Genomic DNA, 14,383 nt, shown 5'->3' with positions numbered 1-14,383 from the left:
TTGTCATTTCACTAGTTTGCAAATGATCAAAATGATGAATTCATTCAGATTAGGTACGATTTAAATAAATATATAGAAAGAAGGAAATTTTAAAATGTATTAAAAAGCTTAAAAATAACAGAGCTTGTGGTGAAGATGATGTTGTTAATGAGTATATAAAAAGCACTTCAGTGAAATTTATAGATGTTCATGAAAAGTTATTTAACCTGATTTTTGATACAGGTACTATGTCAGAGACCCGGTTAATTGGTAATATTATTCCAATATATAAGAATAAGGAAGATAGCAATGACCCTAAAATTTTTAGACCCATTACGATTGTAAGCTGCTTGGGTAAACTTTTTTCAGCTATACTAAGCGAACGCCTGAGCACTTTTTCAGATAACTTTCTGACATTGAATGAGAACCAGACAATCTTTAAACAAAAATATTCTACAATTGATTACATATTTACTTTATATTCATTTTTCGAAATTCTTAAGACAAAAAAAGCGAAAATTATATTGCGCACTTAATGATTTTGAGAAGGCGTTCGATAAAGTTTGGAGAAACGGTCTATGGTATAAATGTATTCCTGATAGTATAAATGGTATAAGAATATTAAATCCAATATTATTTATAACAAAGGTGCTTCTGAATATTTTCCATGTGAAGTGGGAGTCAGACAGGGTGAAAATCTAACTCCTTTTTGTTTGCTCTTTTCCTCAATGATGTAGATTTTATTGGTAGACATGATGCACCAGGGTTGTCAAGAATATGTGATGAGATAGAAAATGAGCTAAATTTATATATGACAATTTTTATTTATTTATATGCAGATGACTCTGATGGCTGAAACGCCAAAGGACCTTCAAAATCAATTAGATATTTTTCTCCAGTACTGTAAAACTTGGACAGTTAATGTTAACAACATTAAGGTTCTTTGTTTTTGTAATGGATGGTAGACTGCCCAACAATCTAACATTTAATTTCAACAACCAAAATATCAACATTGTCAAAGATTTCAATTACTTAGGTGTTCTCCTTTCAAAGAGTGGAAAGTTTGCGAAAGCAATACAACCACAGGCAGAAAAGGGACTGAAGGCTATATATGAGATACTCAAGAGAGGTAGACACCATAACTTATCGATTTTTTGTCAACTAGATTTGTTTGATAAGGTTGTAAAACCTACATTACTATATGGTTCAGTAGTTTGGGCTTCGGAAATAATGAACCAATAGAAAAGGTTCATCTAAAATTTTGCAAAATTTTGTCGCGTTTAAAGTCTTCAACTCCAAGTGTTATGGTTTATGGTAAATTGGGTCGCCATCCATTACTTTTAGATGTAAAACATAGAATGGAAACATACTGGACTAAACTTGTTTCTGGAAAGCAAAAACAATATTCGTATGTAATGTATAAATTATTGTACAAGATACTATCAAACTGTGGTATTTCATTTTCATGGCTTCTTTATGTTAAAGAAACAAGAAAAAAAAATGTTGCAATCAACCCGTACTCTTCTAATATAACTATATTTAAAAAGTAGATCCATTAATAAATACAAATATAATTGATAATATAATAATTAATAGAAGTCGACGATACTACAAAAGCAACATTAATTTTCTAAGATTCTGAGGTTGCAGAGACACTATACACCATCCATGACAAATACGTTGTGTCTCTGTTGATAAAGTACCAAATAACACCGTCTTCATTTGTAAAAGTCCCCACAAAACCAGTTTGATCAAGGACTTGGTAATTTAACATAAACAGCACGAGGATGAAATAATAGACTCTTATATGTCAGTGTAATCCAAAGGAAGATTGTGTTTTTAACTTAGTACCTAAACTTCTTAAGCTTACAATAAAACGTTTCATTGCTTGTTTCGTCTTTACCAGATTCCTAATCTCCGTTATAACAACTGTGAAAAAATGGGCTCAATAAGTATTTTGGTACTTACTATTCCAAGACAAGACAAGTTTATTTTGCTAACTCTGGCACAATTAAGTGCTACAAGAGCTATATATAAACAAGTATTTAACAATGTGGAAAACAGTAAGAAGGAAAGCATGGATATCAACAGCTTAAATGCAAATCAACACATATGTAAAAATCACGGAAACATTTTTTCTAGTTTCCTTAAAAATATACATAACCATACAAGAATTCTTTTATTACAAATGGACAATAAGCCGTTCATCTTGATGGAAGACACGTATGGACAATAAACCGTCCATCTTGATGGAAGAACGGGGTTAGATAATGTGTTAACTTGGAATGTATTTGTTCTTCAGTTCCACTCATTGTTACTACATTGTATTCCTTTCTAACTTCTTGAGAATTACACAAATGGCATTGCCTATCCTAGTATAGTACATTTTGCCAGAGGTGACATTAGATACAGAGCTGATATCTTTAATTGGCTATCTATATATATTTTGGAGTGGTACTTTAAGACGAGTCTAAAAGATTCGCAATTACTAAATTGTCAATGTTTATGGTCAGTAAGTGCTCATTGGCACTTGAGACTTTTATTTTGTAACATATATGTTGTATATTACTTTTTTTTACACAGTCTTGTACTTGTTGATTTATAATGTTCTAATATATGTATAATTTGTATCGACAAGGAGACTTTGTACGAATGGATTTATACTTGTGTAAATTTCAATTTGCTACATTACAAATAACATGAATTGGGGTTTGAAAAATTCTCAGGAATTTAATTAATACGACAGATACCGAGACTACTTGGACAAGGACATGTTGCCCATAGTTTAAAGTTGACATGTCTAAAGTTAGTATTAAGACCTGGCTGAATAATATAAAGTACGTGTCTATTTTTCACTCTTCGGGCAAGATCATCGGTTTTGACATTTAATGAATAGCACGGGTGGTGTCTGGAAGCTGTACGAGAAAAAATGGACTAAGTCGTTGGTTTTCAACAAATAAGCACAACTAATATCAATAATCATAATATGGTCATATGTTCACATCCTGTCTACCGAGTTAAGAGGTCATATGTGAACTTTATATGAACACAATTTAAATTTTGCAGAATATGACTTTTAAATTATAAAGATGACACTAATTATAGTAAATTTAGTTTATAACTGTCCACAGATGTCTAATATAAAGCCGATGTATACTCTAATCCACCACCATAACAGTTTCCAGACCTTTTTATAGTTTACTCTGGTAAGTACTTTTTCCCTACACGGGATATTTACCTTAAACCCTTTATTATTGTAACAGTTGCTACAAGTGGAAATTTACCACCCTCGCCTCACTTCATATGGTAATCATTTTGACATGTACATCTAGTTGATTTTTTTGTGAATGTTGCAGTTTTGTTGAAATCGTTGAAAAAGTAACAAATTTTGTTCACGAGCCTTAATTTTCTCCTTTCACGATCAAGTTACAATACTTGACATATATCGACTTGTTCATGATCATTTCTAATAATTGATAGTGTGACAGGGGTGTTGACAGCGAACTCTTTGATCAGTACTTATATCTTTGTAACGGTATTTACGGTAGACACTATGGTCAATACTTTAAATCAGGCACGGGATATTTACGGCGAACTCTTTGGTCAGTATACGTAGGATATTTACGATGAACTCTAAATGGTCAGTAGTCTATCTCACATACGGAATATTTACGACGAACTCTTTTGTCAGTAGTCTATATCATACACGGGATATTTACGGCGAACTCTTAGGTCAGTAGTCTATATTATATACGGGATATTTACGGCGAACTCTTAGGTCAGTAGTCTATATCATATACGGGGTATTTACGGTCAACTCTTAGGTCAGTAGTCTATATCATACATGGGATACTTACGACAAACTCTTTTCTCAGTAGTATATATCATATACGGGATATTTACGGTGAACTCTTTGGTCAGTTTTCTATATCATATGCGGGACAGGCGCGTAGCTGAGGCCAAATTGAAGTGTAGGCAAAATTACGGCAGGGGGTCTAGGGGGCGAAGCCCCCCCCCCCCGCAGCTCCGCGGAGATAGCGTTTTAGAGCATCATTTATGCCTATCATGGATGTTTTTTATCTCAGAAAAAAAGCTTTTTTGCCTAACGGCAGCTACGCGCCTGCGGGATATTTAAAGCGATTTCTTTGGTCAGTATTTTATATAATATTGTAACAGGTTGTTAATGGGTCAAGCACGGTGAGAAGTTAAAAGTTAGCTCATTAAGAAACAGTCTTCATAAAAATCAGACAGGAGGTGACTCATGCATTTCAAAATCCCACCAACTTCACTTGTATTTCTTGTTCAGAAACAGCTAGGGACCACATAACCAGTCTTAGTTTTTAATTTGGGTGTTGCGCTTTTGAGTTATAATTTATGTAGAGTGTATATGAAATTAACGCTAGGGTTATCGTTCTTTATTTAGTTTGAATTGGTTGATTTAAATGCGAGGTTAAAGTTTAGTTTTCTAAAAAGTAATGATCTAAATACAGAAAGGACTATGATCACTTAAAGTATAGTATTTATTGACCAAAAATGCACCGTTTGTTCGGTGGGGTTTTCTACACCATAAGCACCTTACCATAGGCAGTGTCTGAATTTTTTATTGACTGGTACTTAAAACTTTTAACCGAAATTACTAAATATAGCAAAGTAAGATAAAAATATGAAATAATCTAGTATATTAGCTTGCTAAGAACTATTTTAATGAGAAAAATTATATTCGCAATTACACTGTCTAGTTTAATATATAATTAAAAAAATCGTAATTCTAGGCACATTTTAGTGCAGATTTTGGCACAAGAACTATTCAATCAGGCTTGCGTTTCATGAAAAATGTCTCAAGTTGAGAATTTCCTCAAGTCCTGTGTTTTTTCCTCAAATTTTCAATTTCAAGTGATCTGATTGGTCAAAATTTGAGTTGAGGAAGGATTTGAGGACTATCTCAGTTTGAGATGTTTTATGAAACTGGACACAGACTCACTTTGTTGATAAGTTATGATCTCTTATATTAATTAATTTTAGGATCATTTTACAACTGGCAGAAAATATCGCAAGATAACCGTATTTCAGTATTTCACATTAAAACTAACAACAAGCACAATAAAAAAAAACAGTATAAAACTATAAACAAACATACATATTGTTTACAAAACGTCAACAAAAAGGGTTTCCTTTATGTCTAGCACCAGTATGAGGCCAATTGTATGTGTACTCCTTGTTGTAATTCAACAGTCATCCAGCAAACCTATAGCGGAAAACAAGTGAGTACTGTGTAGGGAAATTATCGTTGAACTAGTCAAAAGGAGGTCCTTAATTACTTTAGGACCTCCACAATTCGATTTCAGGACCTCCTCAATAAACATTATTATTTCTGGACTTTCACAGTTCGATTTCAGGAGCTCCTTTAAATGTTTCTGGAACTCCACAATTCGATTTTGGGACCTGAACTATTTCAGGACCTCCAAAAATAATTGTTTTATTTCAGGACGTCCTCAAATATTTCTGGACTTTGACAATTCGATTTCGGGAGTTTCTTAAATATTTCTGGACCTCCACAATTCGATTTCAGGACCTCCTCAATTATTTCTGGACCTCCACAATTATTTCTGTACCGCCACAATTATTTCTGAACCTCCACCATTCGATTTCAGGACCTACATAAGCATTTGAAGAGCTCCACAACTCAATTCCAGAACCTACTCAAATATTTCTTGAGGTCCTAAAATCGAATCGTGGAAGTCCAGAAATAACTGAGGAGATCCTGAAATCGAATTGTGGTAGTCCATATACAATTAAGGACCTCCTTAAATAATACTAATTATGACTAATTCTGCGTCTCATAGGAAATGTCATAAATGAGAATCACAAAACACACCAGGTTTGTAAGTGAAAATATTGTCCCGATTTTACAAATGCACAAATTCTGAAAAAAATACAGTGCATAATCCTTATAAGTTTAATCCCAAAACAACTGAAATGTATTTTATCGCTTTTTCCCCAGACATTCCACAGATAACGTGATGTATTCGGAGTAAACAGGGGCATTTGATAACCATTTCATTGAAAAAAGTTGTTTTGATTAAAATGAAAATGCAGTAAAACACATTTAACACGTAGAAACAAGGAGACAGATCGTTCATCTGTATCATTATAAGCATTATTAAGTCCAAAATAAATCTGACGAAATAGATATGACACCAGCGGGACTAGGGAGTGAGGAAGTAGAGGTTCTAGCCGATAAAAGAGAAGTCAACAGTTTACATTCTTTATTTGCAACAGACAAAAGACAGCTTTAACGCCGAATATTTCACATAAAGACTTCAAATTGATCGAGCTAGTTGTTACCAGTACCACCAAACAGAAAAAGAACTGCTGCCAGTCCCCAAAAAGTTAACACACAACGAACAAATAAACCGCTAGACTATAAATTGAGCTGCGAGTGTAACAGTCGAATTTTCATGAGAAAGTTCGCCTTGTGGTTGTGCTGCTATCGCCGGGGCTGGCGTTTTTTTCTTTTCCCACATCACGTGTTCGTGTTGCCTTAGGCGTCAATTTCTTGCGTTTCCCATTGTTTTGTGGAAACATCTGTGACTTTGCTGATGGTTTTCGCTGCCTTTTTCCCCGGTTTCATCTAGACCAATTGTTGAGATTGTTGTGATTTTTTTTGAAAGAGTAATCAAATGAACCAAGGTTATAGCGGTAATCCAAAGAATGTAATCCAGGGACAAAGACCAGACATGAAAACAGACATACACAACAGGGAACATAACGTAACTAAAATCATACATACAAAGTAATAAAAGCAAATGAGCAACTCGGACTCCATTATAAACTGGGAGCATGTACCAGATGCACCGGTAGGTTAAGCGTCCTCTGCTTTTCTAGAAACAACCACCGAGTTGCTCATAAAAAGTCAAGTCCGGGGTAGACGAAAGAGGAAAGGAAAACGATGACACGTTGAACAAATCAGTTTTCATGGCGCAGATGGATACACCATAACGATCCACGAGTTCATGATGACGACCATAATACATTTGTAGTGATGACTTCAATCTCGTTGCAACATAACCCTGTTCCAGAAGCCTATTTGTTAAAATTCTAGCGCGATACAAAATGTCTGTGAAGTTTTGGCAAGCTCTGGCATAACGTAGGAGTTGTGATATGAACACTCTATACGCAGGTGCTGAAGGGATGTTGCCACAGGAAAAGTGACAATTCTGAATGAAAAGTCATCACGTTTGTCGTAAATATTGGCCAATAATTTTCCTTTACCATCGATTTCTAAGTGTAGGTCAAGATACGAGGCTGACTTTACAGTGTCTGTAGTATCCTTTATCTCAAGTTGAAGACGATTTGTGAACGAGAACGTCGACAGTCTGTCCAAACATATGATGACGTCAAACGTATTTATTATCAAATTTTACTCAAGTTCCGACAACTATGAATATTTCCGGAATAAATACTTTCATAAATGCATTCACTTTTGCTATATTAATTTATCTTTACGCTATAAATTGTATTATTTTAGAAACCCGAGTAAGAGATTTGACTTTGGAGATTGGTTCAAAGAAGTAGGATCTGACATTGAATCAGGATTTGATACAGCTAAAGATAACATTGGGGATGCATTCGAAGATTTTAAAGACTTCTTTGACAAAAGGTTCTGTGTTGAATTGTCATACGAAAAAGACTAAATTAGCACCCTCCGAACTCACACTCTGCCTTGTAAATGATATAGTTTTAATACAGGCGCCAAAGACGTACAGTTCAATATAGAAAATGAGTTTATGTCTTAAATATGTTTTATACAGATACATGATTGTAATGAAGCAATGTGGTTCAAAATATTTGTTAACATCACGTAGGGGTACGTAGAAATCATCACTGTTTGTGCGCTCGTTTGTTCCCATATCTTCTCTTAAATCGCTGAGCAGGTTTGGATAAATTAAGCCACCAAAGTAATATGTGCATAGAAAAAGATGGCTAATGTCAGGAAACTGCAAGCGGAGATTACCTTATTTTGTAGCTTGAAATGATACAAGTCCACTTTCTTACAGTAGTTCTAGAATGGTTTGATAAAAAATAATGGTTTTCATCTTTCAAATTATATAAGCAAGGCTAAGTCAATACATTAATTGATGGAATCTTGCTTTCTTTTCTATTTAGTATTTCCTTTGTCTACTGATGTTTCCGTCTTTATATTATTTTCATTTTCCATTGAATAGATTTCTATGAGTGTAAAATGCTATCTTTGGTTTTACTTCAGAAATCCTACTAAGAGGTTTGACTTTGGAGATTGGTTCAAAGAAGTAGGATCTGACATTGACTCGGGATTTGATACAGCAGGAGATAACATTGGGGATGCATTCAATGATTTTAAAGGCTTCTTTGACAAAAGGTAAATGTGTATACAGATTCATAAATAGAACAAATTAATTCTTAGAAAATAATTCTTTTAGACAGACACCAAGGTTAAATGTTAACTCGTTCAATAACAGCCACTATCGTTTTTAAATACAAAAAAGGTAAAAGAACGAAAAAAATAACAGATATGAGTGATTTATCAAACGAAGACCAAGGTTTGTTAATTTTAATTTGCACTAAGATTAAATATCTTAACAATTTCAAAGGATTTGTTTTCAACAATACATGATCTGACTTTGAATCAGGATTTGATACACTGGAGATAACATTTGGGATGCATTTGATGATTTTAAAGACTTCTTTGACAAAAGGTTCTTCGTTGAATTTTCATACGAAAAAGACAAAATTAGGAACCCCTACACACACTCTGCTTTGTAAATGATATAGTTTTAACAACTCATACGTTATGTCAGAGCTTGCCGAAACCACACAGACTTTTTGTATCGCGCTAGAACTCTAACAAATAAGCTTCTGGAACAGGGTTATGTTGCTACAAGATTGAAGTCATCACTACCAAAGTTTTATGGTCGTCATCATGAACTCGTGGATCGTTATGATGCATCCATCTGCACCATGAAAACTGATTTATTCAACGGGTCATAGTTTTGCTTTCCTGGTTTGTCTACCCCGGACTTGACTTTTTATGAACAACTCGGCGGGAGTTTCTAGAAAAGTAGAGGACGCTTACCATTCCGGTGCACCTGGTCCATGCTCCCAGTTTTTAGTGGAGTCCGAGTTGCTCATTTGCTTTTGTTACTTTGTATGTATGATTTTATTTACTTAATGTTTTTTGTTGTGTATATCTGTTTTCCATGTCTGGTCTTTGTCCCTTGATTACATTCTTTTGATTACCGCTATAACCTTGGTTCCTTTGATTACTCTATCACATTGTTTTGGGGAACATAGAATTCATCATCACTGTTAAACGCCCGTTTGTTCCCATATCTTCTCTTAAATCGCTGAGCAGATTTTGATTAATTAAGCCACCATATATTTATGTGCATAGAAAAAGATGGTTAATGTCAGGAAACTGCAAGCGGAGATTATCTTATTTTATAGCTTGAAATGATACAAGTCCACTTTCTTACAGTAGTTCTAGAATGGTTTGATAAAAGATAATGGTTTTCATCTTTTAAATTATATAAGCAAGGCTAAGTCAATACCTTAATTGATGGAATCTTGCTTTCTTTTCTATTTAGCATTTCCTTTGTCTACTGATGTTTCCGTCTTTATATTATTTTCATTTTCCATTGAATAGATTTCTATGAGTGTAAAATGCTATCTTTGGTTTTACTTCAGAAATCCTACTAAGAGGTTTGACTTTGGAGATTGGTTCAAAGAAGTAGGATCTGACATTGACTCAGGATTTGATACAGCTGGAGATAACATTGGGGATGCATTCAATGATTTTAAAGGCTTCTTTGACAAAAGGTAAATGTGTATACAGATTCATAAATAGAACAAATTAATTCTTAGAGAACAATTCCTTTAGACAGACACCAAGGTTAAATGTTAACTCGTTCAATAACAGCCACTATCGTTTTTAAATACAAAAAAGGTAAAGGAAGGAAAAAAATAACAGATATGAGTGATTTATCAAACGAAGACCAAGGTTTGCTAATTTTAATTTGCACTAAGATTAAATATCTAAACAATTTCAAAGGATTTGTTTTCAACAATACATGATCTGACTTTGAATCAGGATTTGATACACTGGAGATAACATTTGGGATGCATTTGATGATTTTAAAGACTTCTTTGACAAAAGGTTTTTCGTTGCATTTTCATACGAAAAAGACAAAATTAGGAACCCTTACACACACTCTGCTTTGTAAATGATATAGTTTTAACAACTCGTACGTTATGTCAGAGCTTGCCGAAACCACACAGACTTTTTGTATCGCGCTAGAACTCTAACAAATAAGCTTCTGGAACAGGGTTATGTTGCTACAAGATTGAAGTCATCACTACAGAAGTTTTATGGTCGTCATCATGAACTCGTGGATCGTTATGGTGCATCCATCTGCACCATGAAAACTGATTTATTCAACGGGTCATAGTTTTGCTTTCCTGGTTTGTCTACCCCGGACTTGACTTTTTATGAACAACTCGGCGGGAGTTTCTAGAAAAGTAGAGGACGCTTACCATTCCGGTGCACCTGGTCCATGCTCCAATTTTTAGTGGGGTCTGAGTTGCTCATTTGCTTTTGTTACTTTGTATGTATGATTTTATTTACTTAATGTTTTTTGTAGTGTATATCTGTTTTCCATGTCTGGTCTTTGTCCCTTGATTACATTCTTTTGATTACCGCTATAACCTTGGTTCCTTTGATTACTCTATCACATTGTTTTGGGGAACATAGAATTCATCATCACTGTTAAACGCCCGTTTGTTCCCATATCTTCTCTTAAATCGCTGAGCAGATTTTGATTAATTAAGCCACCATATATTTATGTGCATAGAAAAAGATGGCTAAAGTCAGGAAACTGCAAGCGGAGATTATCTTATTTTATAGCTTGAAATGATACAAGTCCACTTTCTTACAGTAGTTCTAGAATGGTTTGATAAAAGATAATGGTTTTCATCTTTTAAATTATATAAGCAAGGCTAAGTCAATACCTTAATTGATGGAATCTTGCTTTCTTTTCTATTTAGCATTTCCTTTGTCTACTGATGTTTCCGTCTTTATATTATTTTCATTTTCCATTGAATAGATTTCTATGAGTGTAAAATGCTATCTTTGGTTTTACTTCAGAAATCCTACTAAGAGGTTTGACTTTGGAGATTGGTTCAAAGAAGTAGGATCTGACATTGACTCAGGATTTGATACAGCTGGAGATAACATTGGGGATGCATTCAATGATTTTAAAGGCTTCTTTGACAAAAGGTAAATGTGTATACAGATTCATAAATAGAACAAATTAACTCTTAGAAAATAATTCTTTTAGACAGACACCAAGGTTAAATGTTAACTCGTTCAATAACAGCCACTATCGTTTTTAAATACAAAAAAGGTAAAAGAACGAAAAAAATAACAGATATGAGTGATTTATCAAACGAAGACCAAGGTTTGTTAATTTTAATTTGCACTAAGATTAAATATCTTAACAATTTCAAAGGATTTGTTTTCAACAATACATGATCTGACTTTGAATCAGGATTTGATACACTGGAGATAACATTTGGGATGCATTTGATGATTTTAAAGACTTCTTTGACAAAAGGTTTTTCGTTGAATTTTCATACGAAAAAGACAAAATTAGGAACCCCTACACACACTCTGCTTTGTAAATGATATAGTTTTAACAACTCATACGTTATGTCAGAGCTTGCCGAAACCACACAGACTTTTTGTATCGCGCTAGAACTCTAACAAATAAGCTTCTGGAACAGGGTTATGTTGCTACAAGATTGAAGTCATCACTACAGAAGTTTTATGGTCGTCATCATGAACTCGTGGATCGTTATGGTGCATCCATCTGCACCATGAAAACTGATTTATTCAACGGGTCATAGTTTTGCTTTCCTGGTTTGTCTACCCCGGACTTGACTTTTTATGAACAACTCGGCGGGAGTTTCTAGAAAAGTAGAGGACGCTTACCATTCCGGTGCACCTGGTCCATGCTCCAATTTTTAGTGGGGTCCGAGTTGCTCATTTGCTTTTGTTACTTTGTATGTATGATTTTATTTACTTAATGTTTTTGTAGTGTATATCTGTTTTCCATGTCTGGTCTTTGTCCCTTGATTACATTCTTTTGATTACCCTATAACCTTGGTTCCTTTGATTACTCTATCACATAGTTTTGGGGAACATAGAATTCATCATCACTGTTAAACGCCCGTTTGTTCCCATATCTTCTCTTAAACCGCTGAGCAGATTTTGATTAATTAAGCCACCATATATTTATGTGCATAGAAAAAGATGGTTAATGTCAGGAAACTGCAAGCGGAGATTATCTTATTTTATAGCTTGAAATGATACAAGTCCACTTTCTTACAGTAGTTCTAGAATGGTTTGATAAAAGATAATGGTTTTCATCTTTTAAATTATATAAGCAAGGCTAAGTCAATACCTTAATTGATGGAATCTTGCTTTCTTTTCTATTTAGCATTTCCTTTGTCTACTGATGTTTCCGTCTTTATATTATTTTCATTTTCCATTGAATAGATTTCTATGAGTGTAAAATGCTATCTTTGGTTTTACTTCAGAAATCCTACTAAGAGGTTTGACTTTGGAGATTGGTTCAAAGAAGTAGGATCTGACATTGACTCAGGATTTGATACAGCTGGAGATAACATTGGGGATGCATTCAATGATTTTAAAGGCTTCTTTGACAAAAGGTAAATGTGTATACAGATTCATAAATAGAACAAATTAACTCTTAGAAAATAATTCTTTTAGACAGACACCAAGGTTAAATGTTAACTCGTTCAATAACAGCCACTATCGTTTTTAAATACAAAAAAGGTAAAAGAACGAAAAAAATAACAGATATGAGTGATTTATCAAACGAAGACCAAGGTTTGCTAATTTAAATTTGCACTAAGATTAAATATCTTAACAATTTCAAAGGATTTGTTTTCAACAATATATGATCTGACTTTGAGTCAGGATTTAATACTTCCAGAGATAATATTGGGCCGTTAGTTGATTTTAAAAGCTGTTTTGCTAGAGGTATTGAATAGTTTCATCCCAAATAAAAACTTTACATTAACGATACACATTACCTTAGTGGTTATGGATACCAACTGGCAGTATATACTTTGATAGAGCACATTAAAAAAAGAAAAAAAAACGTATAAGTACATACTGAAAAAAGCGCGAACCCATTTATTACCGGGACCGACTCCATTCTATGCTGCTTTCATTTAACTTTCAAGACACCTGCCGTGCTGCTTGTGAAAAGGCCGAGTCCAGTGAAATAAAAATAATAGTTAGCACCGCAAAGCGATGTGAGCTCTACGGTTATTACATATACTATCTAAATTTCCCTTGAGGTTCCGGAAAATACTAACGAAAAACAGTAATGTCCCGGAAATAACAAAAAAAAAAAAAAAAATAAAAATAAAAATAAATAAATGAAAAAATCAAAAAAAAAAAAAATCGCTTCTTCAAATCAAACAAATAAAAATATATAGGTTAAAACTACGTTTCAGTAAAAATAAATTCATCTTTTATGATAGTTTTCGGGTCTTTTTCTAGTTTTCTACTAAAGAAATGATATTCAGTTTGTTACGAATATATATGACGGCAGGTGTCTTGAAAGTTAAATAAATGCAGCACCGGAGACGGTGCCGGTAATAAATGGGTTCGCGCTGTTGGTTTTTCTGTATAAACTTATAAGTTATTTTTTGTCATTGCTATTTGCTGTTCGTGTAACATGTATGTCCTTTCAATTTACCTATATAATACGTGCAACATAAGTAACAACCCTTACTTTTGGCTGGTTCTCTGAGGACAGGCCAGGAAATTTGTTTAACCTAGGTTTGTATTGCAGCATAATCATTATGTCAAAAAATAAAATCCCAAGACATTTTTATTGATGTTTCATGTATTATTTGGATTGGAACTAAATAATCATATGGAATATCATATTTTTCATCGTATTATTTATAACCAACTACCTCGCGATTTTTGAATACAAGTTTTAAGGGTTTTTGTTTTTAAATCTTGGTAAAAGTATAAACCAATGATAAATTTATGTTAAAAATTCAAGTATCGTATGTATTCATTTAAAATTTGATCTCGTTTATTTCTGTTTCAGGAACAGTAAATAGATTAGGCACGACTGCGATGTTTTGACAGATGATAAATAAAGTTACACATTTATTGATAATCTATTGTTATCTATATATGTTGTTTTTAATGCAGGAAATAGTGTAACATTTCATTAAGGTGTTTTAAACATGTGAAACACACAACAAAACACGTTAATTATTCGCACCATAATTAAAAAAGTGACCAGTTTTCTCTGTATTT

General features: G+C 33.6%; 1 protein-coding gene across 1 annotated transcript; it reads left to right on the top strand.

Annotated features, from left to right (window-relative positions):
• Window positions 1-3,107: 3,107 nt before the first annotated feature.
• LOC148615534 (uncharacterized) lies at window positions 3,108-14,240 on the top strand. The gene is made up of 8 exons (XM_088581845.1): window positions 3,108-3,185; window positions 5,163-5,240; window positions 7,508-7,639; window positions 8,246-8,377; window positions 9,703-9,834; window positions 11,159-11,290; window positions 12,613-12,744; window positions 14,169-14,240. The coding sequence occupies exons 2-8, from the start codon at window positions 5,170-5,172 to the stop codon at window positions 14,179-14,181; spliced, it is 744 nt and encodes a 247-aa protein (XP_088437971.1). The 5' UTR covers window positions 3,108-3,185; window positions 5,163-5,169; the 3' UTR covers window positions 14,182-14,240.
• The last annotated feature ends 143 nt before the right edge of the window (window positions 14,241-14,383 follow it).

This window comes from Perna viridis, chromosome 5 (genome assembly GCF_037379345.1).
Source record: "Perna viridis isolate PV_CMFRI_1.1 ecotype Kerala chromosome 5, ASM3737934v1, whole genome shotgun sequence".
NCBI lineage: Eukaryota > Metazoa > Mollusca > Bivalvia > Mytilida > Mytilidae > Perna > Perna viridis.
Note: the sequence above shows the minus strand (reverse complement) of the source record. Positions and strands in the feature narration are given on the sequence as shown.